We start from the raw sequence: 25,865 nt of genomic DNA on the forward strand, positions 1-25,865 counted from the left end.
ACCTACTACTTCAAGGCTAGTGCAATCTAGAGATTGCACTAATTTGCTCCAGCCAGCTGCAGTCACCAAAGGCCCATACACCACTCGGGGATAGTCCAAACTCAACATGCTCTATCCAATTGTCACTTCCCTGCTCCTGAGACAGCCTTTGAACCATGAACAAGCAGGAGACAACTGTTTCTGCCAGGCCAGAGCGGTCACCAAGAGACTTGTGGGTGATTTAACTTTTTTTTTTTTTTTTAAACTGCTACTTGAGCTGAATAGCTCAAATATCTGCCCCCAAATTATGGATCGTGACCACCTGAGTTATTTTGAAACAACACATTTGGACCTCAGGCTGAAAGCTTGAGCACGACAAATCTACCATGACTGATAGCCACTAACACATCATAGTAAGAAACCAACAGACCATCATGACAAACTGATATTTTTATCATGTAGCTGAAATGAAAATATACAGCCACACCACAATATATATACACACACAGTCCAGTAAACTTTCAATTTACTGGCTCTCCCCAATTAGATAACTAGCGGTATATTGCAGCTAGTCCCTGAATGTTTAAGCTTCAGTTTTGGTAAGCTGTAAAGCTCTTTAATGCTGAAACTGAACTCCTGCAAAGCTTATAAACTATGTGGGAACTCTGAGGCCTTGTCTACACTACAGGGAAAAGTCAATCTAAGTTACACAATTTGAGTTACATGAATAGCGTAACTCAAGTCGATGTAGCTTATATCTACTTACTGCGGGGTACACACTATGCTATGTTGACGGGAGATGCTCTCCTGTTGACTCTCCTTACTCTTCTTGATCCGGTGGAGTACAGGAGTTGACGGGAGACTGATGTCGACTGCGGTCGATTTAGTGGCTCTTCACTATACCTGCTAAATCGACTGCAGATGCATCGATCACCACGCATCAATCCCTCAGTAAGTATAGACAAGCCCTGAGTTTCAGTCACGCAGAGCTCAGCAGGTCTAACCTGAAGTCTAAGGATGCCAGATGATAAACTAAATGATCTGAATTTCTTGACTGACAGCAATCAAAATATACAAACACAGAAAACCCCCTCCACTAAACACATACAAATTTATAAATGTATATATGAGCATATCTGTATACACAATTATATAGATTTCGTATATATACACACACACACACACACACACACACACACAACATACACTTTTTAAAAATATATAAAATGTGTCCATTCCCAAGGTATTCGGGATGGATGTACTAATTGCTCTATGACAAAACATTTTAAAATTACAAGAGTCGAAGAAAATCAAAACAAAACTAAAAAGACTTCACCTACATTTCTATCCATTTACAGCAATTTCCCAACCCTCAGACAGCAGCTTGTTCAAATGGTGGGCCGGGCCGTGTCCCATGCCCTTAAGGTCAAACATGGGCTCTGTTACACCTACAAGAGAAGTGAGTTCCCCAGAACTGTTGACTCATGCAGTTAAATTGGCCTCAATCAATGAAAGAGGCAGTTAAGACCTAAACCATTGAGAGCCCTGTAGACCAAAGTAAACACCCTTAATTGCAGACAGAAGAAAATAAAAAGCTAGTACAATTTACTAACCGGTATAATGTTCTCTGAAGCTAATATCCACAATCCAGCAGAAAGCTGTATTCCAAGATAGATTCAGCTTCCAGGAGACCTTTAAGAGTAGCTCTCATCCAATCAGAGTTAGCATGGATAGGTCTACTTGAGCCGGGCATCCCACCCCTAGCTCCAACTACAGATGCAGATTAGAACCTTGTGGTACCCCACAAGAGAAATCCCTCTACGGTGGACTAAGGATTACATAAAGCAATCCTCTGGGACCTCCCACTGAAACGTGTAATTCTATCTACTCCAGCTATCATCCACAGAGGTGTCAACAACATTTCATGGTCAAAATATATGAAGGGCAGCTGACAGATCTAAGGAAATTAGCATGGATACTTGGACCACTGTCCATCACTAAGGAGATACAACCTGGACTGTGGGACTGCTGAGCCCTCCAAACCTACCAACCTGTGCTGCTGCTGTCAAGCTACAAGCCTCTGACAGGCACTGCACTTACACAGCCATCCAGAGGCTGGAACACACCCAACCGATTACATGAATGATCTCCCAGCCACTCATGAACCATCAATGGAGAAGCTTCAGCCAATTCTCCCCAGTCTTGCACCACAGAACTGTACCATCTTGCACGGATCAGAAGACTGGCCAGTATAAGCACATTACCAAGTTTGCCACTTCTTCAGAGGAAAATGGACATACACCAGCCTTTGTAACCTGAGCTGAGATTCTCTTAGCACTTCAACCACAAACACACTGTTTTAGGTAAAATATAAAACAGATTTATTAACTACAGAAAAGTAGATTTTAAGTGATTACAAGTAGCAGGCACAGAGATCAAAGTTAGTTACCTAAGAAACAAAAATAGAAACAGAGCTTAAATTGTAACTCGAACAGACAAAGCAAAATTTGAACCAAGCAGCGTCTCTCCCTAACAGATGGTACAAGCAGGTTACATTCCTTAGTACACAGACTGGAGCACTTTCGAAGCTGGGACCAAACTTCCCCAGTTCAAAGTTTTTCTTCTTGCAAATGTTCTTCCAGCTGTTACAAAGATCATTGCTGGGACCTGGGCTAGCCCGCCCCCAGGGCATACATCACTTCTCCAAGAAGCCTCCGGGATAGTACATTGCATGTGGATGTGCCGTTAACGACCGTCTGGCCAGTGATGGCTACTCCTTTGTTGTAACTGAACAGCTGGCCATGGGCATTCCCAACCTCACAACATATTTTATTAACTCATATAGTAATACTTCACATACGATAAACATTAATATCCTGTTAGATTGTGTGTACCAACAGCTCAAAATCTTTAAAAATCACAAGACATTCTTCATATAAAACATATAATAATTATACGAGAGTGGTGAATATGGAGGTTCCAGGGTGCTACTTTGAGGTACAGAGTGTCACAAGATGATTAAACAGTCAGTCAGTCTTAACAGAGCATCCACAGAGTCCTGTGCGATTAAATAATGCTTGGTGAATGTGTGGGAAGACAGGCAGGTCGCTGCTTTACAAATGTCCGTGATTGGTACATTGGTCAGGAAAGCTACTAAGGTGGAAAGTGATCTCGTGGAGTGCGTTCTAGTCCCTGGAGGCATTTGCAAATCATGCTGACAATAACAAAGGTTAATACAACTGGAAATCCATTTCAAAGCCTTTGTTTAGATATGGCTGATCCTTTTGATCTTTCAGCAATAGAACGAAATCATCTTGCTGTCTTTCTGAAAGGTTTGGTTCGTTCAAGGTATGAGGCTTAGCACCCTTCTAACATCTAGCATGTGGAACATGGCCTCCCGTTTATTTCCATGTGGTTTAGGGAAGAACGATGGAAGATGAAAAGGCTGATTCAGGTGGAATGAGGAAGGTATTTTAGATAGGAACTTTGGATGTGGTCTTAATGTAACTATTTTTGAAGACTGTACAGGGAAGTACACCATGAGAGCCCCTATTTCCCCCACTCTTCGAGTGGATGGGATGGTCACAAGAAAGGCTTTTTTCATAGATATGGGTATGTTATTTCATAGGTATGAACAAGCAGATTGCCATAGGCTCAAATGGGAAACCACTGAGGCATCGTAGCACTAGGCTGAGGTTCCAGTCTGAAGTGGGATCTCGTACTTCAGAAGTCCTCGGTGGTAATGGCAAATGGGTACCGCATGCACATCTGGGGATGAGATGTGTACTGCAGCGACATTGGTACACAGCAGTGGAGACTTCAGTGCATCAGACATTAGTGTATTGGGAATCTAAATTCATTGGTACCATGGAAGTCATTTGCCTCGGTATCACGGGGACATTTGCATCAGTCCTGCTGTTGACGATGTCGTCGGTGCTGGGATTGCGCTGCATTCCACAGAGTGTCCAGCAGGCGGCACCACAGTGGACTTGTCAGTGCCGATGTACTCGGTGCGGGATGTCTAGCTGGTGCTGTCGGTACCATCTTCGAGACTCCAATATTTTCCTTACCCCTATTACCTGATGATGCCACCTTATCCAGTCCTGCCCTCTTGGGGTCCTTGAACTTACTGGTGACATTACCAAGAGGCCCCAGGGGTGTCACAGGTATTCAGTCTCATACCTGTCAGTGCCGAAGCTAATGATCTCTCTGGGACCCCCTTCTTTTTGGTGGCTCCTTTTTAGGTGAACTTGAAGCTTGCTTTTTACTGTCTTTTCACAGGGACTCTGTTATTTTCTCTTCAAAACTAGCAAGGAGGGCGGCATGGCTGATGTTGATGCTGACAGCAACCGTTGTCCAGGCAGGGTTCCAGGACCAGGATCTGAAGCTGAGCTCTCAATCGGTTTTAATTTCAGCTCACAGTTTTTCTGAGTCTGTGCCTTAAGTTTAAGACAATACATACAGTTTTGGGGAATGCATGCCTCTTCCAGACAACGAATGCAAAGGGAGCGACCATTACTGACCCTGATGGCCTCCCAGCAATAGAGGCACTGTTTGAAATTGGTGGATCTGAGCATAACACCCTTTATAGGGATTATCTCCCTAAAGGGAAGATATGTAGAAACTACAACTCTAATCGAGGGGATAATGATAAATAATGGAGATTTTTTTTTGAATGAAGGAAAAAGAAGAACGGGAACAACTATAAATAACTAAAATCCTAACTGAAACACTGTCACTATGACAAATGAGAACAAAGACACTAAGAACTTGATAGAAAGGGCTCTGCTAGGGACTCCAACTCAGGACAAGGGCAGCTGAGAAGGAATTGAGATTAATTTGGCTGCACAGAACTATATAACTGCCAAACATGGTGCGCGAAGGGGGGAGTGCATGTGAGGCCCAAATGGGCACTACAGCTGAAAATCTCAAATCCTAGGTGCAGGAACACAGATACACCTAGGGTGGAGCACTCACAGAAACACAACTCGAAGAAGAACCACTTGTTCCCGCAATCTTATTCCCATTTTAGCACTTACACAAAGTGAACACATTCCGATGAGTAAGATTTTGGGAAGGAAATACTCGTACATCCCCTCACAATACCTTCATGACTCTCTTAGTTCATGCTGTATCAAATACCTATCTGAAAACATATGGACTGACAATGGGCCAGCTGTCTTATCCAACAGTTATCAGTAATATATGCACAACAAAGAACCCCATTCTTTCTTAAACCAAAGACTACAAATACTTTAGTATCCACCAATGTTGCACTGAACAGCACACCTTAGGAGTTCTGACTCTGACCCTGTACATCTCAGGTGAAATCTCTGACGGTGCTAATCTTTTAATTGTCTAATTAAAGGCCTAGATCTAAATTCTCAATGGTTCTGTCTCCCATACCCACCATTATAGGCTTAATGGAAGCCAAATTCTCAAGCCACTGCACAGCAGTATTACTGAATCCTTGCAGGCCTTTTCTGTATTATAAAATTGCACTGGTATATTGATTTTTTTTAAAAAATCTATTAAGTTCAGTTAGTGCAAACCTCTACTGAATATACACTTAAACCTGATTTTTGTTTCATGTTTGACAGTTTTTAAATTAAAAAAAAGGCCTATTTCGCAAGGCCTAGTCCGTTTTTAGAAACGGTGTGCATTTATCCTTATTTTAGCCTCGATTCAGTAACAAATAATCTCTTACCTCTGCCTTCCTCCAATCTATGCCTCCTGTTTACACGCTGACGCTTTTCCTCTTGCCGTAGCTGAAGGTGCTCTTCAATATTAACCCCAGGAACAGGGACAGCTACATCAATTAATAAATAAAAAATACAAAATCTGTGTTTAAATAATATGATGAATGTGACAAAACCTAGTAATAGCCAAGAAAATGAAAGCTAAGGCTCGATAATTTATCCTTTATATAGCTATGCTGAGATGTTTAGGAATAAAGGAAGGAGGCAACACAACGATTTCAGAATGGACTGTCAGCCTCAATTTTGGATTTCTTTACTTTCATAAGTCTGTCACAATTTCAACGTTTAATAGTTTTCTGTACTTCCTATCTATCAGCTAAACACATTTTTAGAGTTTGTTAAAAAAAGAGTTTGGTTGTTTTTACTTTTGCCCCAAATTTCCAGTAAACATAAGACAAGAGAACTTACAAGTTGACAAATTCTATTTAAAACAATACTGATCTATTTAAACTTTTCTTTAGGTACAGCATATATGATAGCAACATGAAAATGAATAACACTGTATTTCAATTAGCAGCTCATTTTAGAAATAGTTGCATTATTTTTATTAATTCAATTATTATGTATCAAGCTTGTATATCAACCTTGTTATTTTTGGCATGTTGATAAATTTAATACCAAGTTATAACACCTTGAAAATAGGGGGTTATAATGGAAAGATTAATACAAACCTAAGTGCAGGCATAGGACAACAGAGACACACTAATATTAAAATACCCATAAACTTATTTAAAGTATGATTCTACTCTGAAAAGCGACCATGAAAATGGCATCTTTTATCCAACTCTGATTGTATTCAGAGTTACAAATGCTTATTTAAGTGACAGAAAGAGGAAGTTACTTACCTGTAACTGGAGGTTCATTGAGATGCGTGTTCCCAATTTGGATTCCAAATGTGGGTGTGCTTGCACACCACACACCAGAGCCACAAGGTTTTCCTAGAAGTGTCCGTTAACCTGCACATGCATCATACTTCCCTTATGCTCACAGTCGAGGGTATAATAGGCTGTGCAGGTCGACACCTCTCCAGTATCCCTCTTACCTCTAAATAGTCCAATCCACAGCAGAGGGAATGGAGAGCAGGTATTGGAATCCAAATAGGAACTACACATCTCAAAAAAAAAAATAAATAAAAAAGACATTTACCTTTTCCGTAACTGGTGTTCTTTGAGATGTGTTGCTCATATCAGTTCCATATTAGGCGTGTGTACTCGCCACATGCACTGGTGCCGGAAGTTTTTCCCTCAGCAGTATCTGTAAGGGACCGGTTCTGGCGCCCTCTAGAGTGGCACCTGCATGGTGCGGTATAAGGAGCGTCGGTGGCTCTCCACCCCCTCAGTTCCTTCTTGCCAGAAACTCCAAAAGTGGGGAAGGAGAACGGGTCATGGAATGGACATGAGCAACACATCTCAAAGAACACCAGTTACGGAAAAGGTAACTGTCTTTTCTTCTTTGAGTGCTTGCTCATGTTCATTCCATATTAGGTGACTCCCAAGAAATACCCCTGGAGGTGGGTAGGAGTTCACAGACGTTGTCAGGGTTCCCTCCCCACTCTGAACTCTGGGTTACAGATGTACGCACCTGCATGAAAGACCCCCTAAGCTTAGATTCTACCAGCTTAGGTTAAAATCTTCCCCAAGGCACAAATTCCTTTCCTTGTCCTTGGATGGTATTGCTGCCACCACCAAGTGATTTATACAAAAATTCAGGAAAGGGTCACTTGGAGTCCCTATTCCCCCCAAACCCCTTCACCCCTTTTCCTGGGGAGGCTTGAGAATAATATACTAACCAATTGGTTACAATGTGAGCACAGACCAAATCCTTCGGTTTTTAGGACACTGAAAATAAATCAGGTTCTTAAAAGAAGAATTTTATTACAAAGAAAAAAGTAAAAGAATCACTCCTGCAAAATCAGGATGGAAGGTAACTTTACAGGGTAATAAAAAGATTTATTGGACTCAGCTTCACAGTTATAAAACAGGAATAAAACTACCTCTTAGCATAGGGAAAATTCACAAGCTAAAACAAAAGATAACCTTATGCATTTCCTTGCCTCACTTACTATTTCTGTAATTCTTAGATAGATTATTCCAGGTATGTTTTCAGGAGATATTGTCCGTAGTTGGCTTCTCTCTCCATCTAGAGAGGGAACAAAGAGCACAAACAACCCTCCTCCCCCCAGATTTGAAAGTATCTCCTTTCCTGATTGGTCCTTCTGGTCAGGTGCCAACCAGGTTATTTGAGGTTCTTAATCCCTCATAGGTAAAGCAATTCAGTACAGCTACAAGGAGGGATTTTATATTACCCGCATCTTTATGTTTATGACAGATGTGCAGATTGCAACACAGCTCTGCTGAACCCAGCGTCATCCCTGGCCTGCTGAGTGATGGCATAATGGGCGGTGAATGGGTGAACAGAGGACCATGTTGTGGCTCTACCGATGTCCTAGATAGGGATGTGTGCCAGGAAGGCCACCGAAGACGCCTGCACTCTCATCCAGTGGGCTCTGACAATCGGCAGCAGCGGAACCCCCGCCAGGTCATAACAGGTCCTTATGCACAAGGTAATCCAATTGGAAATCCTCTGCAAGGACACTGGGTGACCCTTCATCCCATATGCTGTAGCGATGAAGAGTTGAGTCGATTTACAGAAAGGCTTGGTACATTCTAAGTAGAAAGTCAAGGCCCTGAGGACGTCAAGGGCGTGAAGACGCCTCTCTTCACTGGTCTTGTGCAGTTTGGGACAGACCACCAGGAGGAAGATGTTCTGGTTCATATGGAAGGTGGAGAACACCTTCGGCAAGAAGGCCGGTTGGGGCCGCAACTGAACCTTATCTTTGTAGAAGACCATATACGGAAGTTCTGAGGTCAAGGCTTTAATTTCAGAGACTCATGTCGCCGATGGCACCGCCACCAGGAACACGACCTTCCAAGACAGATAGGAAAAGGAGCAGCTCAAAGGGCGGGCCAGTGAGCCTAGAGAGGACCAAGTTAAGATCCTACTGCGGGACAGGAGCCCATACCTGCAGGAAGAGTCTCTCCTATCATGGTCCCCTCAGGAATCTGACTGTCATGTCATGGGAAAACACCGTCTGTCCTTGGATCGGTGGGTAATAAGCAGAGATGGCCGTGAGATGCACTCTAATGGAAGAGTGTGCCAGGCCCTGGTCCCTCAAATGGAGCAGGCAGTCCAGGACAGCCTGTATGGAGGAACGTGGCAAGAGATGTCCCGTTCAGACGCCCAGCAGGAAAGCCTCGTCCACTTACACAGGTAAGTCAGTCTAATTGAGGGCTTTCTACTTTCCAGGAGGACCTGTTGGATTCCTTCCGAACAGGTCCATTCCTCCGGGTTCAGCCACTCAGCATCCGCACCGAGAGGTGGAGGTACCCGAGGTTGGGGTGTAGAAGTTGACCATGGTTCTGTGACAGCAGGTCCGGTCGGCTGGGCAGGGGCCAGGGAGGGGCCACTGACGGGCTCGTGAGCTGAACTAGTGCTAGCGAGGTCACGTCGGGGCGATCATGATGACCTGTGCCTTGTCTCTCGATCTTTGCCAGGGCCTTGCTGATAAGCAGAACTGGAGGGAGCGTGTACATCAGGCTCCCTGACCATGACAGGAGGAAGGCATTGGAGAGGGAGCCCTTGGTCAGACATTACCGAGGAGAAAAAAAACTAGTGGCATTTCCTGTTCTGTCTGGTAGCGAACAGGTCCATTTGGGGAGTTGCCCACTTTTGGAAGATCATGCAGGCTACCTCCGAATGGAGCAACCACTTGTGATGAGAGGAAAAGTCCCTGCTGAGCTGGTCCACCAGCATATTCCTGACGCTGGGAAGCTTCCAGGTGAATCTCGTGCTCATGCAGAAGTCCCAGAGACAGAGCGCCTCCTGACAGAGTCACCGAGCATGCTGCCCCTTGCCTGTTGATGTAGAACATCGAGGCTGTGTTGTCTGTCAGGACTTGTACCACCCTGCCTGACAGGTGGGGCAACAAGATGCCGCATGCCAGCCAGACTGCTCAGAGCTCTTTATGTACAACCGCCCTTCATCCGGGGACCACATCCCCTGAGTCTGGAGGACGCCGATATGTGCCCCCTACCCAAGGTCTCAGGCGTCTGACACCAACTTGATGGAGTGGGGAGTCAAATGGAACCTCTTCCAGGGCTGTTCTGTAGTCAGTCCACCACCACAGCAAGGTAAATATCGCTTGGGGAATGGTGGCAATCTTTTCCAGGGGGTCTCAGGACTGGGAATAGAGTGTCACCAGCCATTGTGCAGGGGTCGCACCCGGAGCCTGGCATGACACAGACCAGACCAGCAGGCAGGCAGATAGACCCTGGCTATAGTCAGTGGGAATGAAGAGATTTCTGTGATGAGGTTTGTCAACATGTGGTATTATTGGTGGTCATTTGGTGGAGAGAGAAAGGAAAGAAAAAATGCCTCATCTGGAGATGAAGATGCAGCAGTGGAGACTGGCAGTACTGGTTCCATGTTGTCTTCTTCCTCGTACAGCAATGGTGCTGTAGGGCGAATGGAGGATGGTTGATATGAGACTACCAATGGTGCTTGGCATCCCCAGTAGGGATCCAAGTGTGGCCATTGGCGGGCTTCATTGGTAGCAATGCCAGGCCTCTGAAGCACAGTCAAACTGGTGGATAGTGCAATCTGGGGTATGATTCCAGATTCTGACATGGAACGGGAGAAAACAAGGACTCTGTCTCTGAGAAGCCCTCAGACTTGGAAGATGGTTCCGGCAATGGTTCCGGGGGGAGGGGAGTGTGGGAGACCATAAGTACCAGAGGGCTGCATGGGGCAACAGAGCGGGTCTTTCTGGTAGCAGGAGCAAAGGTTCAACCAAGGAGAGGATGGTGGTGAGTGAAGGTCCAGAGAGGAGCAGAAAACGCAGATGGGGAGGAGCAGTTCCTCTGTGGACAGAAGTGGTTCCAGTCATCTGGGAGTGCGAGGCAGAACTCTGGAGAGGCCAGAGAGTCCACACGGAATCAACACAGGGCAGTCTGGACGCCTGTGCAGATGGATCTGAGTGCAACCTCTCACCTGACCTGGTGGAGCTCATGGAAGAAACAATGAACTTATGAGCAGTCCCGGTCCAGGATCCGCTCTTATGGCCATGGCCATGTTTTTTCCCCCTCATAGTGGGGCTTGTCTCTTGTCTTCAGTACCAATGGATCCAGTGCCTGGGAGGTGCTGGGAAGGGCACTCAATGCCAGTGATGGATGCTCCACCGTCAGTTCTGCCGATCCAGGATCTGAAGGCGCCTGGGGGAACATCACCTCTGGAAGGTCTTGATGGAGGCAGCTACGTTCTTGAGCCTCCCGTGTTCAGGGCATTAAGGATTTGCAGATAGCAGAGCGTACCACAATGTGAGCCCCGCCAAGGCAAGACAGACAATGCTGGTGCTCATCGCTCACAGAGAATGAATGCAGGCAAGAGGCACAGTTCTTAAGGCCAGGAATGCAGAGCATAGTCCCCGGGGGGGGAGGGGGAGGGAATCCCCAAACAGGGGAACAACTACACTAACTAGACTATCTAAGGATAAAACAAGTATAGAACACAAACAGCTTAGCTATAACTATGTACAAGAATGGATGAAAAGGCCACTCTCTTAGCTAGGCTAAGAGAGCAAAGGAACAGGGGTTCCGACTCAGGGAAGTGGAGAGGCATCGACTGAAGCAGCCTATTATACCCTAGGCTATGAGCATGAGGGGACGTACAATGCACGTGCAGGTCAATGGACACTGCTAGGAAAACCTTCTGGCTCTGGCATATGGCGCACATGCACGCCCATGTTTGGAATCCATATAGGGGGACCCAACACTCAAAGAAGCATATGTGTTTACTGCTTTTACTTCTATTAGGATCACAAAGACAACAAAGCTAAGTGGTGGAATTTAGTCTTCCTTGTGTATCAACAGAAGTGTTCACAGTATTCCAATAGTTTACTTCTGCTCTGCAAAACCATCATCATCAGAACAACGTACAATAAGAAAACAATCCATCTTCAGATTCAGACCACATGTAAATTTGCAGGACTGCCAGTTAGAAAAATATATTCTTAATTGTAAACTAAGCAGAATCAATTCAGAAATCAACAAATTTCAGAATAAAGAATCCTAATGTGTCCCATCTTTTTAAAACTGACCGTAGTCCAGACTAGAAAATCTGCCCCTTAGCAAGTAACAGGAGAATCCTTCAGAAACAGGCAGCAAATAATTATAGTGCCACAACACTAGCACCCTCCAATGCTATTAGAGCATCACGAATACACACGATAGCAGGTATCATGGGGTCTGTCTTTCCTGCTCAACCAATGCAGTAAGAGAAACACCTGCAACATTTTATATCTTTTAAAATCCCACTGTTATGCTATATGTTTTAACACTGATTTCTGATTCTGAAGAAGCTAGTACTTGGCGAGATGAACACTGAGGAAAGAAAAATTTTAAATATCTGAAGATGTTAGTTGTCACACATTAGAACCCCCAAAATTGGGTCCTGGACTAAATCGCCTCATTATTAACTCCATGTTGTATGAAGTTCTGAACGGGTACCTGAATAAACCACAGTAAGAGGAGGAAGTTGAGACTAGGAAAATAATCAGCCTTATAAAATTCGGGAATACAATATTAAAAACATTTTCTATCATAATAAATCTAATCAGAAGTCATGGCCCCAAACTTTGTATTTAGAGAAGTCATTTTGTTTTTTTTAATTTATTCTTTCTGGCTTCAGCTCTTAAATATTAGTCTGGTTATACATAATCTCACTTTCTTCCACAGAGTTAATTATTTTTACATTTCTGCCACCTCCCACTTTCTCCAAAAAATTTGGGAGGAAAAATTATTCAGTGTTGGGACTGAACACCCCATGTTTTTATGTAAAATCCTGTTGTACCAATTTCTGGCAATAGACCTGTGGCAAGCCTCCCTTCTAGAGCTAGGAGAGGAACAGCCTCATGACACCAGCAGTGTCATCACAAGGGGAAGTGAAAGTTGAATATATGTATCAAAACAGTGCCCTCATGCAAGTGGAGAGATGAAGTTCAAATGTTAGCTCACTATCTTTACTACAATACCAAGGAAAGAAGTCTAAGCAATAATTTACTCGTGAAAAAAAAAAAACCTACTGCACTAAAACTGTCATGAAAGAACACAGCTCAGCAGTGTTACTGCAATGGAAGAAAGAATGAAATTCCATGAAATTAAGATATAAAATTCTACAACCAGAAAATCAAAATGCATACAAAAGTGATAAGATTGTACCAATTTCTTGATTAACTGCTATTTTTCCACTAGTTACAGTAGTATTGGAATTCATTTGCAACTTAGGCTTGAATAGAGACTGGGAGTGGCTAAGTCATTATGCAAGGTAACCTATTTCCCCTTGTTTTTTCCTACCCCCCCGCCCCCGACGTTCTTGTTAAACCCTGGATTTGTGCTGGAAATGGCCCACCTTGATTATCATACACATTTTAAGGAGAGTGGTCACTTTAGATAAGCTATTACCAGCAGGAGAGTGGGGTGGGGGGAGGTATTTTTTCACGCTTTGTGTGCATAAAAAGATCTTCTACACTTTCCACAGTATGCATCCGCTGAAGTGAGCTGTAGCTCACGAAAGCTTATGCTCAAATAAATTGGTTAGTCTCTAAGGTGCCACAAGTACTCCTTTTCTTTTTGCAAATACAGACTAACACGGCTGTTACTCTGAAAGTAGTATGTATGGGGACTGATTACAAAGCCCAAATTTAATTCTAAAGGGAAGCTGGTTGCATCGTGTGACTAAAAGTTATACCATTGGCAAACGTCTGTTTATCAGTTTTGTCTCACTTACCTAGTAGGAGATCTAAAGGTATCATCTCTTTCACAGCATCAAGAATTCCTCTTTGCCTTGCCTCTTGACCATCCAGCTCTCTAGCACAGGCCTTGCAACAACCACATGTAGCACAGCCAGACTCACCAGAGCCACAGCCACAGATTCTACATAACACAAATAAGTTTTATCCGTAATCTACCAGGACAAGCAATATTACATAAAAATGTATTTGAACTACAGATGTAATAGAACAGTTTGGACCAACATTTGTCAGGGATGATCTAGGTTTATTTGGTCCTGCCTTCTGTGCAAAGGGCTGGACTTGATAACCATGCGAGGTTCTTTCCAGCCCCACGTCTATGGTTTTACAACTACTATTCATCTTCCATTTTATTAAGAAAAAAGTTATATCCAAAGCCAGAAATCCCATACCTTAAATAGCAGCATTCAATGTCATTAGGCATACCAAATTTGTTTATACCCAACACACTTTCCTCCTTTCTGCTTTTGTGAGAATTATTTTGAATAAACATAAGAAATATTTTAAGTCACCTGTTACCATTACTAAAATGTTTATTAAAAAAATCACAAAAGTTAAATATATTCTTGGTTTTAAAAATAGATAAGCAATATTTTCTTTAGATACAGTGCTATTTAAGACTGAAGTCTGAAGTGAAGTAAAGTAAACATCTATTTTGATTACATTCTGTACACATTTTACTTATTCAGCATACTGTATGAAAGATATTTGCATGAATGTATTTACTTACCCTCCAGGTACCCTGTCTGGACGCCCACTACTAACACAGCTGGCTCCATAGCCTGTACAGTCCCCACACACAGTGCATACCATGCACTGCTCCAGCTTCCATTTATGCATGCCTGGAGGACACATCATGGACTTCTCATCTTTTTCATCCAGTTCTTCTTCTAAGTCTTCATCCATTGCTGTTGCCATATTCTCAACTACAAAACCTATTGAAAAAGATATTGAAACACTTCAACAATTCACATCAGTTATGTTAAGATACACAGTGCTATAAGGAAAATGTTAAAACAAGGGCAAGTCAGATGAAAATTGGATCTTTTGATACATACAATTAACAGAGTTACAAAATTAGGGACAGACTTTCAAAGGCTCAATTTTGCATATATAACTTTGGTAAGATGAGTATAAAAGTCACGTACATGCAAAATTCCTTAGAAAATTTGACCCAGAACTGTTTTAACGCTTCCCTAACAGCACAGCCAAAACATGGAAAACAAGCACAAATCTAGTCTATCATTGTGTTTTTATTTCTAATTTGTTCATTCTTGTTTTCTTTTTGTACTCATTTGTATTCTGATATATTTGTAATATACTGTATAGCATATATTTTTTATATATATATATATATATCTCACATCAAAAATGTTAGAAGAATGTCAAGGTTTCAACGTCACAGTCAAGTTGAGAAATGTCAGAATTAAAGATGCCAATGCAACCTTAATTTGGCCATTTTGTGCACGTAGATTATGACAAACTCTTTCGAAACATGATCGTTTTCAACAAATCTCCTGCCTCATTCAGTGAGAGGATTCCCCACCTTCTCATCCCAGTCTCTCCATCTAGTTAGCCCCAGACTTCATCCTATCGGACTCATCATCCCTAGCGGTCTCCCAGCCAGTCCCAGGGTTGTCCTTGTCCAATTCGGTCTTCCACCCCAGCTCCCAATACCACTCTCCCTCACCTGGCTCCTTGCCCAACCAGCTCTAGTCTCAAGCGGTTACTCATCTGATTTGTCTTCACCCTTCCCCATGTCACAGTCTCTGTTTCTCACCCTAAGGTTCCTTGTTCCAATCTACTCCTCCACTCTGGCCCAGTACCTCACCCCTTTGCATTTCAGTCATATCACTTCCTCCTCTTCAGCTATGCTGCTTGAGAGCCAGCAGCAGGAGCACTGAAAGCACAGAAGAGACTGTCTCTCCCTGCTCTCAGTTCCCAGGTCTGGAGCCACAGTACCTGGGAGGAACAATTGCAGGAAACATCCTGCTCAACCCCAGGATGAGGGTTGCAGCATGCCCAGTATAAATTAAATCTTTGACAAACTTAACTAACACACTAACAAACAGAGCTCATTGGAAAATAGATTTCCCCACCCCAGCCCCAAACAAATCATAGTGTCATGGGACATATTTCCTTAAAATACCCTCTTCAAATACAGGAACTACTCAGGTTTCAGAGTAGCAGCCGTGTTAGTCTGTATCCGTAAAAAGAAAAGGAGTACTTGTGATACCTTAGAGACTAACAAATTTATTAGAGCATAAGCTTTCATGAGCTACAGCTCATTTCATCGGATGCATACAGTGGAAAAATATAGTGGGGAGATTTTATATACACAGAGAACATGAAACAATGGGTGTTACCATACGTCGGGTGTTACAGATGAAGTGAGCTGTAGCTCACAAAAGCTTATGCTCAGATAAATGTGATACCTTAGAGACTAACAAAACTACTCCTTTTCTTTTTGCGAATGCAGACTAACAGGGCTGCTACTCTGAAAACTGTAACAAGAAGAAAAGGAGTACTTGTGGCACCTTAGAGACTAACCAATTTATTTGAGCATGAGCTTTCGTGAGCTACAGCTCACTTTAGTCTCTAAGGTGCCACAAGTACTCCTTTTCTTTTTGCGAATACAGACTAACACGGCTGTTACTCTGAAACCTGTAACAAGAGTGATCAGGAAAGGTGAGCTATTACCAGCGGGGGGGGGGGGGGAGACGACCTTTTGTAGTGATAATCAAGGTGGGCCATTTCCAGCACTTTACAAGAACAGTAGGAGGGGAAATAAACAAAGGGCAATAGTTTTCCTTTGTGTAATGACACATCCACTCTCAGTCTTTATTCAAGCCTAAGTTAATTGTATCCAGTTTGCAAATTAATTCCAATTCAGCAGCCTCTCCTTGCTTCCCCAACCGCTGGATCATATGATAATGCCACTGAAACCCTGTGTCTCTTTTGGCACAGTGACAGTTTTTAAATTAATTGTAAGAGTTGCCATGATAATCTGAAATGCAGTAGCGATCACTAAATATGTTAATTACAGGTAGAAATGCCATATCAAAGGCACTGATAATTGGAAGTGGCACAAAGTGAAATATATCAAAATGGTATGTTCGGAAGTTTTTATATTGAAAATGTTCAAAAATGCAAGAGTTCTGAAGAGAGGAAAGGGAAGTGAAAGAAAAATATTTTATCTTTTTCAAGGCTAAAGAAAAAGCATAGAAAGGGAAGTAGTTTACGAATAAGAAGCTTGAGGATCAAATGGTGTTGGAAGAGAAGAAAAAAGAATTAAATAGTGTGGCAGGAACAGGAGATGATAAAAACAGTCAAAAAGGAAGGTAAAAAGTGAAATGTGGTTGTAATACAGGGATGATACATGGGGAAAGAACTAAAAACATGAGGAGAGAAATGAGGTCTATTATGAAACAGGACATTCTATGCATTTTTTCATTCTTAAAATTTGTAGTAGATAACTTTTAAAAAAATGCTCTGGGTTAACTAATCCTTTCAGCTATATTTGTAAAATGTACTGTAAAATGTAAATACCCTCTTTGTAAATGTAAGTGGAAGGAAGGTATCTAAGAACCAATAAATGCTTTGGGACCACTGTTAAAAGAAAAGCATCTGAGATATTTTATATTATGGCAATACACAGTTACCAAAAGGCAAAATGAAAACATCTAATGAATTTGTTTAACAGAAAAATATTAATAATGTCTAAAAGTCAACTATGTAGCAATACTAACAGAGAGACAGAGACAGACAACATTAAAGTGCTATGCTTTCTTGGCTTGTCATACTATAATATGCTCCAAATGTAAACTCTACAATAGGAATAACAAAAAGTTATCTGTAATTGGAGGTTCTTCAAGATGTGTGGTCTCTATCTGAATTCCACTGAGGGTTATGTGCATTCATGTGCCCAGAGCTGGAGCTCTTGAAAGTAGGACTGTTCAGCACTCTGCGCACGTGCCCTGTACTGCCTCATGGTTTTGCCTGAGGTGATAAAGGGTGCAGCGGCCGCCAGCACCTCCAGTTCCTTTTCTTCTGCAGATTTGTTGGATCTGCAGCACAGAGGAAGGAGGGAGTGTTTGGAATACAGATATGGACCACGCATCTCAAAGAGCCTCCAGTTACAGGTTAATAACTTCGTTTTCTTCTTCGAGTGACGAAGAAGTGACGATTGTATTCTACTGAGGGTATGTGGGAGGATGCTACAAGGAGACTGTGGAATGGAGGACTGTTGCTCCAAATGATGCATCTGTTGCGGAATCATACACTACAGCACAGTGTATGGAGAGGGTGTGTACCTAACTCCATGTGACCACCATGCATGTGTCTGCGATGGGTACGTTGTGGAGTGCGGCTGTAGTTTCTGCTTACGCTGTCATAGAATGGGCCCAAATCCCTTCAGGTGGGGATCATCCCGATAACTGATAACAGCATGTAATGCAGCCAGAAACCCACTTGGAGATTCTCATGAGTGGAGGTTGCTTCTACATGCAAAGGAGAATTGGCAAAGTCAGAAGGGGGCTATCAGGATGGCTGTTGCTTTCTCTGGTCTGGTCTTGTGGATTACTCATGGTAGGAAGGGTAAGAGGGAGGAGACAGTTTGTGCAGTCCAACCAGTCGTCCGATTAGGGCATCCCCCTGTGATTGGGCTCCAGTTCCTCCTCTTGAACAATACTGGGTGCATTGGGCTCCAATTCCTCCTCTTGAACAATACTGGGTGGCGTTATGGGATGCAAAAAGATCCCTCGCTGGGGTTCTAGTCAAAGATGTCCATGATTACAGAGTTGTGCAATTCCCATTCATGGTCAGTTGCAAAGTTTCTGCATCGACAATCATCTTCTAGGTGCCCAGTAGGTAGGCTACTATCAGAAGAATGTAGTGTTCCCATAGGCGTAAGGCTTCTGTACACAGGATTTGGATCTCGTTTCCCCTTGCTTATTTACGTAGAAGACCATGGTGATGTTGTCTGACATGAGAAGAACGTACCAGTCCTGGATGGCTGGCAGGAACCCTGGCACACTAAGTATTGCCCAGAGTTCCAATATGTTTATGTGCATCCTAGCCTCCCGTGTTGTCCAGATACTTTGTGTCATGTAGTCGTCCAGGTGGGATGCATCTGTTATGATTTTAACGGTGCAAAAGGACAGGAAGGAGGTAATTCCCGAGCAGACTCATCCACCATTGTAGTCAGCAGAGAACTTCTGGTGGCATGTGGAGCAGAGTGTTCGTCAGCTGGTGCATGGGGGAGTAGACCCTCTGCAACCACAGTTGAAGGCAGCGCAGGTGTAAGCATGCAAACAGCATGACATACATGCAGGCGGCCATTTGTCCCAAGAGCGAAAAGCAGATTTTGGCCGTAATCCAAGGGTTGGAGATCACCAAAGAAATTAGTTCCCTTATGCAAGTGTGACCACACGGACTCTTCATTTGGAAATGGAACGGTTGAGGTGCTGAAGATCCAATATCAGTCCCCATCCTCCATTCTTTTTGGGGACTTGAAAGTAGCTTGAGTAGAACCCTGTTCCGTGAAAAGGGTCTGGGATTAGTTCCACAGCTCCCCTCTGCAATGGGGAGTAAGTCTCTAGCTAGAAGAGATCATTGCATGGGTGTTCCATGCACGTGGACCGCAGAGGAGGGTGAGATGAGGGCATCACTGTAAACTCTAGGACGTAGCCACCCTAGACAATATCTAAGGCCTATTTGTCCATTGCTATTGTTTTCCATGCCGGCAGAAAGAGTTTGAGACAGCCCATGAAGGTGGTAGACAGGATGGACATTGGTGTATGAAGTGACTGACGACTCTCTAAGGACACTCAGAAATACCGATACGCGACAATTGGATGAACTGAGTAGACGACTGGCAGTCGACATAGGCAGATGTGGTCTGTGAACCTTCCAGGGCTTTTGAGAAGGCTCATAGGTATGTTAATGGTATAGTTGTGAGACCCTGTAACGATGTGATTGGGGCAGGAGGTAGAATTTCCTCTTAGTCCTGGTATGTAAATATCCAGAGATCTTAGAGTGCCTCTACAGTCCTTTAGGGAGTGGAGGAATTCATCCGTCTTCTGACTGAAGAAGTGCAATCTGTCAAATGGGAGGTCTATAGTCATAGAATCATAGAATATCAGGGTTGGAAGGGACCTCAGGAGGTCATCTAGTCCAACCCCCTGCTCAAAGCAGGACCAATCCCCAATTAAATCATCCCAGCCAGGGCTTTTTGTCAAGCTTGACCTTAAAAACTTCTAAGGAAGGAGATTCTACCACCTCCCTAGGTAACGCATCCCAGTGTTTCATCACCCTCCTAGTGAAAAAGTTTTTCCTAATATCCAAACTAAACCTCCCCCACTGCAACTTGAGACCATTACTCCTTGTCCTGTCATCTTCTACCACTGAGAATAGTCTAGAACCGTCCTCTTTGGAACCACCTATCAGGTAATTGAAAGCAACTATCAAATCCTCCCTCATTCTTCTCTTCTGCAGACTAAACAATCCCAGTTCCCTCAGCCTCTCCTCATAAGTCATGTGTTCCAGACCCCTAATCATTTTTGTTGCCCTTTGCTGTACTCTCTCCAATTTTTCCACATCCTTCTTGTAGTGTGGGGCCCAAAACTGGACACAGTACTCCAGATGAAGCCTCACCAATGTCGAATAGAGGGGAACGATCACATCCCTCGATCTGCTGGCTATGCCCCTACTTATACATCCCAAAATGCCATTGGCCTTCTTGGCAACAAGGGCACACTGTTAACTCATATCCAGCTTCTCGCCCATTGTCTCCCCCCCAATTCCTTTTCTGCAGAACTGCTGCCGAGCCATTCGGTCCCTAGTCTGTAGCTGTGCATTGGATTCTTCCGTCCTAAGTGCAGGACCCTGCACTTATCCTTGTTGAACCTCATCAGATTTCTTTTGGCCCAATCCTCCAATTTGTCTAGGTCCCTCTGTATCCTATCCCTACCTCCCACCCTATCTACCACTCCTCCGAGTTTAGTATCATCCGCAAATTTGCTGAGAGTGCAATCCACGCCATCCTCCAGATCATTAACGAAGATATTGAACAAAACCAGCCCAAGGACTGACCTTTGGGGCATTCCACTTGATACCGGCTGCCATCTAGACATGGAGCCATTGATCACTACCCATTGAGCCCGACAATCTAGCCAACTTTCTACCCACCTTATAGTCCATTCATCCAGCCCATACTTCTTTAACTTGCTGACAAGAATACTGTGGGAGACCGTGTCAAAAGCTTTGCTAAAGTCAAGAAACAGTACATCCACTGCTTTCCCTTCATCCACAGAACCAGTAATCTCATCATTGAAGGCGATTAGATTAGTCAGGCATGACCTTCCCTTGGTGAATCCATGCTGACTGTTCCTGATCACTTTCCTCTCGTATAAGTGCTTCAGGATTGATTCCTTGAGGACCTGCTCCATGATTTTTCCGGGGACTGAGGTGAAGCTCAGTGTATAGTGTTCTGCACCTCCTTGGGGAAGCCAAAGGAATGTAACCATGATTCCCTCCTCATGTCAATCCCCACTGCCAAGACACAGGAAGTTGTGTCTGAGGAGTCCACTGCAGCCTGTAGCATGGCCTGGTGAGTAACCTGCCCTCCTGCAGAACTGCCTGGAAAGATCCAATCTTGCAAAGGCAGCTTATCTGCGAACTCAGCCAATTGCCCATAGTTAATAAAATCATACTCTGCCATCAGGGCTAAGTAATTTGAAATATTAAATTGGAGTCCTGCCAAGGAGAAGAACTTTCTTCCCATGAAATCTAGTCTCTTACCCTCTCTATCGGATGGGCTGGAGCAGGGCTGTTGTAAAGCCACCTGGATGACCAATGAATTCAGGGGAGGATAAGAGAACAGGAACTCTGACCGTTTGGTGGGGACATAATATCTTTTCTCAGCCCCTTTTGGTGAAGGTGCACATGTGGCTGGGGTTGGAGGATGGCCTCATTGATTAGCAGGGCTACCCTCGCTGGTACCAAAGTGTGTAAATTGTCAAGCAGCTGGTGTTGACTGTCATGTACTTCCTATAATGGGATCATCAGGGCATTGGCTATTCTCCGCAGTAATTCTTGGAACTTATGACAGTCCGGTGTCCGATGGAAAGGAGGGGAGTGAAGAAGTGGGTGCATCTGAAGAGGATAAGGGATACCTCTCTGGATCCATTGGTACCATTGGAGAGGGGTTAACTGGTGCGTCATCCAGTGTCATGTTGGAACGCCTACGTGATGAGAGTTGTGGTGACGAGATGCGGGAGTCCCGGATACCAATTCTGTGGGTCAGGCAAGGTGGGGAACTGCCACAGCACCACTGGAATCTTCCAGTAGTTGTGCTTCCAGAACAGGAGCGGTAGACCATGTCAGACATCTGTAATGTCCAAATCATAAATCCTGCCAAATGCCAGTGCCAGAGGAAACAGAGGTGGCAGGAACATAGCGGGGGAAGGGTCCCTTCAACTTGGTGATCAGATCTGGGCCTGTTGAAATCGTAGTCCCTCCAGTATGAATATCAGATGGGGATCTGGAGTGCTTCCATGTCTCCTGGGGGGAATGGTACCTGTTCCGCTGAAGAAGCCAGTATCAGGAACTGCACCTGTCTGGAGACTGATGTTTCCCAGGATGCCAGCGGGGCCACAAGTGGTGGAGTCGCAGGATCTATGATCAGCAAAAGCGGATCCAGCAACTGGTGTGGTTGTTGTTCAGTCTTGTGAGACTTGGAACATATGGCTCCTTCATGGACAGAACTTATGGACAGTGCCGAATCTTTAGACTTGGAGGAAGACTTACTGCTATGCTTATGCACATGCTTCCTTGGTTCATACGTAGGCTCAGCGCAGGGTCCTTAGCACTGATACCAGCGGATCCCAATGGCAGGGAAGCACTCTTACCTGTTCAGGACAATGTACGGGGCGATTCCCCGGCCGAGATCCGATGACAGTTCCATGGCAGTCTCCATAATGTGCTCCCTGAGGTGGAGAGTCCAATTCTCTTGAGAACAGGCAGGAAAAGAGAGGCAGATACTGCACCTTGACATGATGTGGGTTTCCCCCAAGCTGATGGAAAATGAGTGAGGGCAGGAAACACAGATTTTGAACCCCAGAGGCTTCAGAATAATCCAGTACCCAGGCCTGGGGAGCGTTTGGTGACAAACACTCCGAAAGTGGCATCCCAAGTCCTAAATCTGGTATAAAAGGATAAATTCAAACAAAAATAAAAAAGGGAATACAGAACAATAATAAATCTAAACTACGAATAGTATTAAGGATATTTAGAAAAGTTTTGGAAAGTGCAACACAAGGACATAGAGTAAAAGCTCCAACTTGAACCATGCACCATTCATCGCCTCAGGCGAAACCACAAGGCAGCTCAGGGCGTATGCGCGGACCGCCAAACAGTACTACTTTCAAAAGTTCTAGCACCAGGCTCATGCACATAACCCTCCGTAGAATACAACAGGGACCATCACTTGAAGAATATACTGTTTCAAACACAATCTAAATAAGAGTTTAACTACATTTTTATTCTTGTTATTTTCTAAAAACAAGCAGCTCACCTTTTCCTCCCTGGCTCATGGAGCCTGTGTCTCGTCCACACTGTCCTTTATTATTCACACCAAATGTCCAAACCTCTCCATTCTTCATTAACACACATGAATGAGCTTTGCCCATAGCTACCTGAGTCACAAAATGGCCTTTCAAATCTGTTACTAAACCTGTGAGATATAAAACATTTGGATGATGAACAGCATTCTCTCTCTCTGGATCAGAGATTCACTATATCACAAGTAGTGCTAAAAAACATTTAATTTTTTAATCAGGAGTAAAGGTAAGGTGAGAATGGTAGAATATTGGAGTTAGTAAAACAAATGCCTGGTCTACACCTAAAGCTTAGGTTGACCTAGTTATGTCACGCAGTAGTATAAAAAATTCACACCCGAGAAATGTAGTTAAATTGACAAAGCCCCAGTATAGATATCCACTAGGTCACTGGAAGAATTCTTCTGTCGACCTACCTGCCACCTCTCAAGGGGGTGGTCTAACTACAGCTATGGAAAAAAAAACCCTTCCGTCACTGTAACAAGTGTCTGCACTGTAGCTGTGCTGCTGTAGCATCTGTAGTGCAGACAAGGCCACAGGTAGTGAAGAAAAAGGAAGGAGGGAAGAACAGTCATAACTAATCTGCCCAGTCAATACAACAAATATACAAGTTTTTTTATAAAGTGATTTCATACAGAACCATAATCCAATTGGAACAAAAATTTTTCTAACATTTCATTTAAACTGGCATGTGTCAATGCTGAATAAATGCAACCAAACAAAATTTTACAGACATGTCTCTCTTACATCTGTACTTAACTGGCATTATGTAGCTTTAAATAATGTTTCTCAAATATCAACTTACTTGTGCTGTCAGAGTAAATGGCATCTTTTCCAAACATATAGAGTTCTCCATCTTTTGAAATGACAGAACTGCTCCCATTATTGCATGCTGTATATACTACAATCTTTCCTTCCATTTTAATGATCTTTTTAGGCTTATAGGGTTTTGACTGCCGTCTGCTTTTAGCTTTAAAAGAAGAAAGGTATTTTACAAATAATATGCTTCACCAAGAAGAAAATAAGATTTTCACCAGCTAAACTATGAACATTTGCTTCATAATACAATAAGGTTTCCTCAGATTATCCCTACAAAAGTCTGTTTGCTGATTCTCCCACTGAAAGTAATTTTTTGGTTGTTTTTGTAAAATACCATTAACTTTTTTTATCATTAGTGGAATGGTAAACAAGCAAAATTTGTGCCTATGCTGACATTTTTATGACGACTCTGCAAGGCTTCTTTAGTTGGTTTGTTTATACTCGATATAACAATAAGTGATCCTAAAAAGCAATACTTGCTCACAAAAGTTTTTTGTCTGAAACTGAAAAGATGCATAAGCAAAAGCTGACGTCATTTGTATCACAGTAAGTCTGCAGACCGGATTTTTATTATTTTAAAATCTTGGTTTAAAAATTTTTAAATCTTCCAGTAATCTCTCAGATCAAGACGTGATCATGTTCCCATTTAAGTCTCATTAAGCTTCAATAGAAGCCACAATATTAGCTTCCCTAATAGAATTAGCACAACTATATATATATTTTAGCTAAAATTATAACATGATAAAGCCCCAATGAAAGCCAATCGACAATGATATTACTGTTAAGATTTCATGTAATTGTTCAGAAAACCTAGAAATTACAAGTAAATTTTAAACAGTCTGTCATATTTTACAGCTTAAATATATATCTATTAATTTTAAAAGCTTCCTCTAGACACATTCAGCATAATCAAGGCTGCAACTGCAGTTTAGTTTTAAACCTCTCAACTGTCTCCTAACTTTGCCACCAGAGTTTTGGGGCCCCTTTCTGTTGCCACCTGAACCACAAGGGAAAATGTTTGGGACTCTTAATCCCACCAAATCCACTGGACCCCACACTCTGAAACCCTGCAAGGGGACCAGGTCTCAGAGCCTGGCTCCAACCCATGCCCAAACATCTACACTACAATTTTTTAGCCATGCAGCCTAAACCCTGAATCAACTGACCCGGGCTCTTAGACGCGGTGCCACAGGTTTTTTTCACTGCAGTATAGAGGTACCCTTATTTGTGAACTAAGCATATCAGATATGAAGTCAAAAACACAAACACACAACTCGACAATGCCATTTTTAGAGAGTCACCATTCAGACTAGAACTAGACTAAGGCCATGTCTACACTGCACTTCCATGGTTAAAACTTTTGTCGCTCAGGGGTGTAAAAAACCACACCCCTGAATGAAAAAAGTTTTAACCATGGAAAGCACAGGTGTGGACAGCGCTTTGTCAGCGGGACCCGCTCTCCCGTCAAAGTTACCACCCCTCAGTGGGGGTGGTTTTATTTGGTTACTGGGAGACCTCTCTCCTGGTGACAAAGAGCGGCTACTCTGCTTACCTTACAATGGCACAGCTGCGCCGTTGTAAAGTGCGCAGTGTAGACAACTTAAGTTTGCATAGTTGGAACAGATGATCTTAGCAGCTGCTCTTTGAATGGACCTTAGACAGTCAGATGGGTGGCAGAAGGCCAAAAGGTATTCTTCTGTACTCAATCATCTGGATCTGAAAATTAAAATGGTTTACACTGTTCCTTTATTAATCAATAGCCTAGCAACCTCTGTTTAGAAATCTAATTTTACTATCACTTTATTATGGAAGTGCAGTAGTGACTTC

At 43.3% G+C, this 25,865-nt stretch overlaps 1 protein-coding gene across 13 annotated transcripts in view; it reads right to left on the reverse strand.

The window, feature by feature from the left end:
• The window catches only part of MYCBP2 (MYC binding protein 2), a 426,434-nt gene that overhangs the window by 300,833 nt on the left and 99,736 nt on the right, over positions 1-25,865 (reverse strand). For 12 of the 13 annotated variants that reach the window (XM_077812542.1, XM_077812622.1, XM_077812614.1 and 9 more), the window contains exons 13-17: positions 24,025-24,189; positions 23,177-23,335; positions 14,333-14,537; positions 13,581-13,726; positions 5,687-5,788 (exon numbers count right to left, since the gene is read on the reverse strand). In XM_077812542.1, coding sequence (XP_077668668.1) covers positions 5,687-5,788; positions 13,581-13,726; positions 14,333-14,537; positions 23,177-23,335; positions 24,025-24,189 — 777 coding nt within the window. The remainder of the gene's footprint in view (positions 1-5,686; positions 5,789-13,580; positions 13,727-14,332; positions 14,538-23,176; positions 23,336-24,024; positions 24,190-25,865) is intronic. The other variant, XM_077812568.1, reaches the window with a different exon arrangement.

Source organism: Eretmochelys imbricata, chromosome 1, assembly GCF_965152235.1.
Source record: "Eretmochelys imbricata isolate rEreImb1 chromosome 1, rEreImb1.hap1, whole genome shotgun sequence".
Lineage (NCBI taxonomy): Eukaryota > Metazoa > Chordata > Testudines > Cheloniidae > Eretmochelys > Eretmochelys imbricata.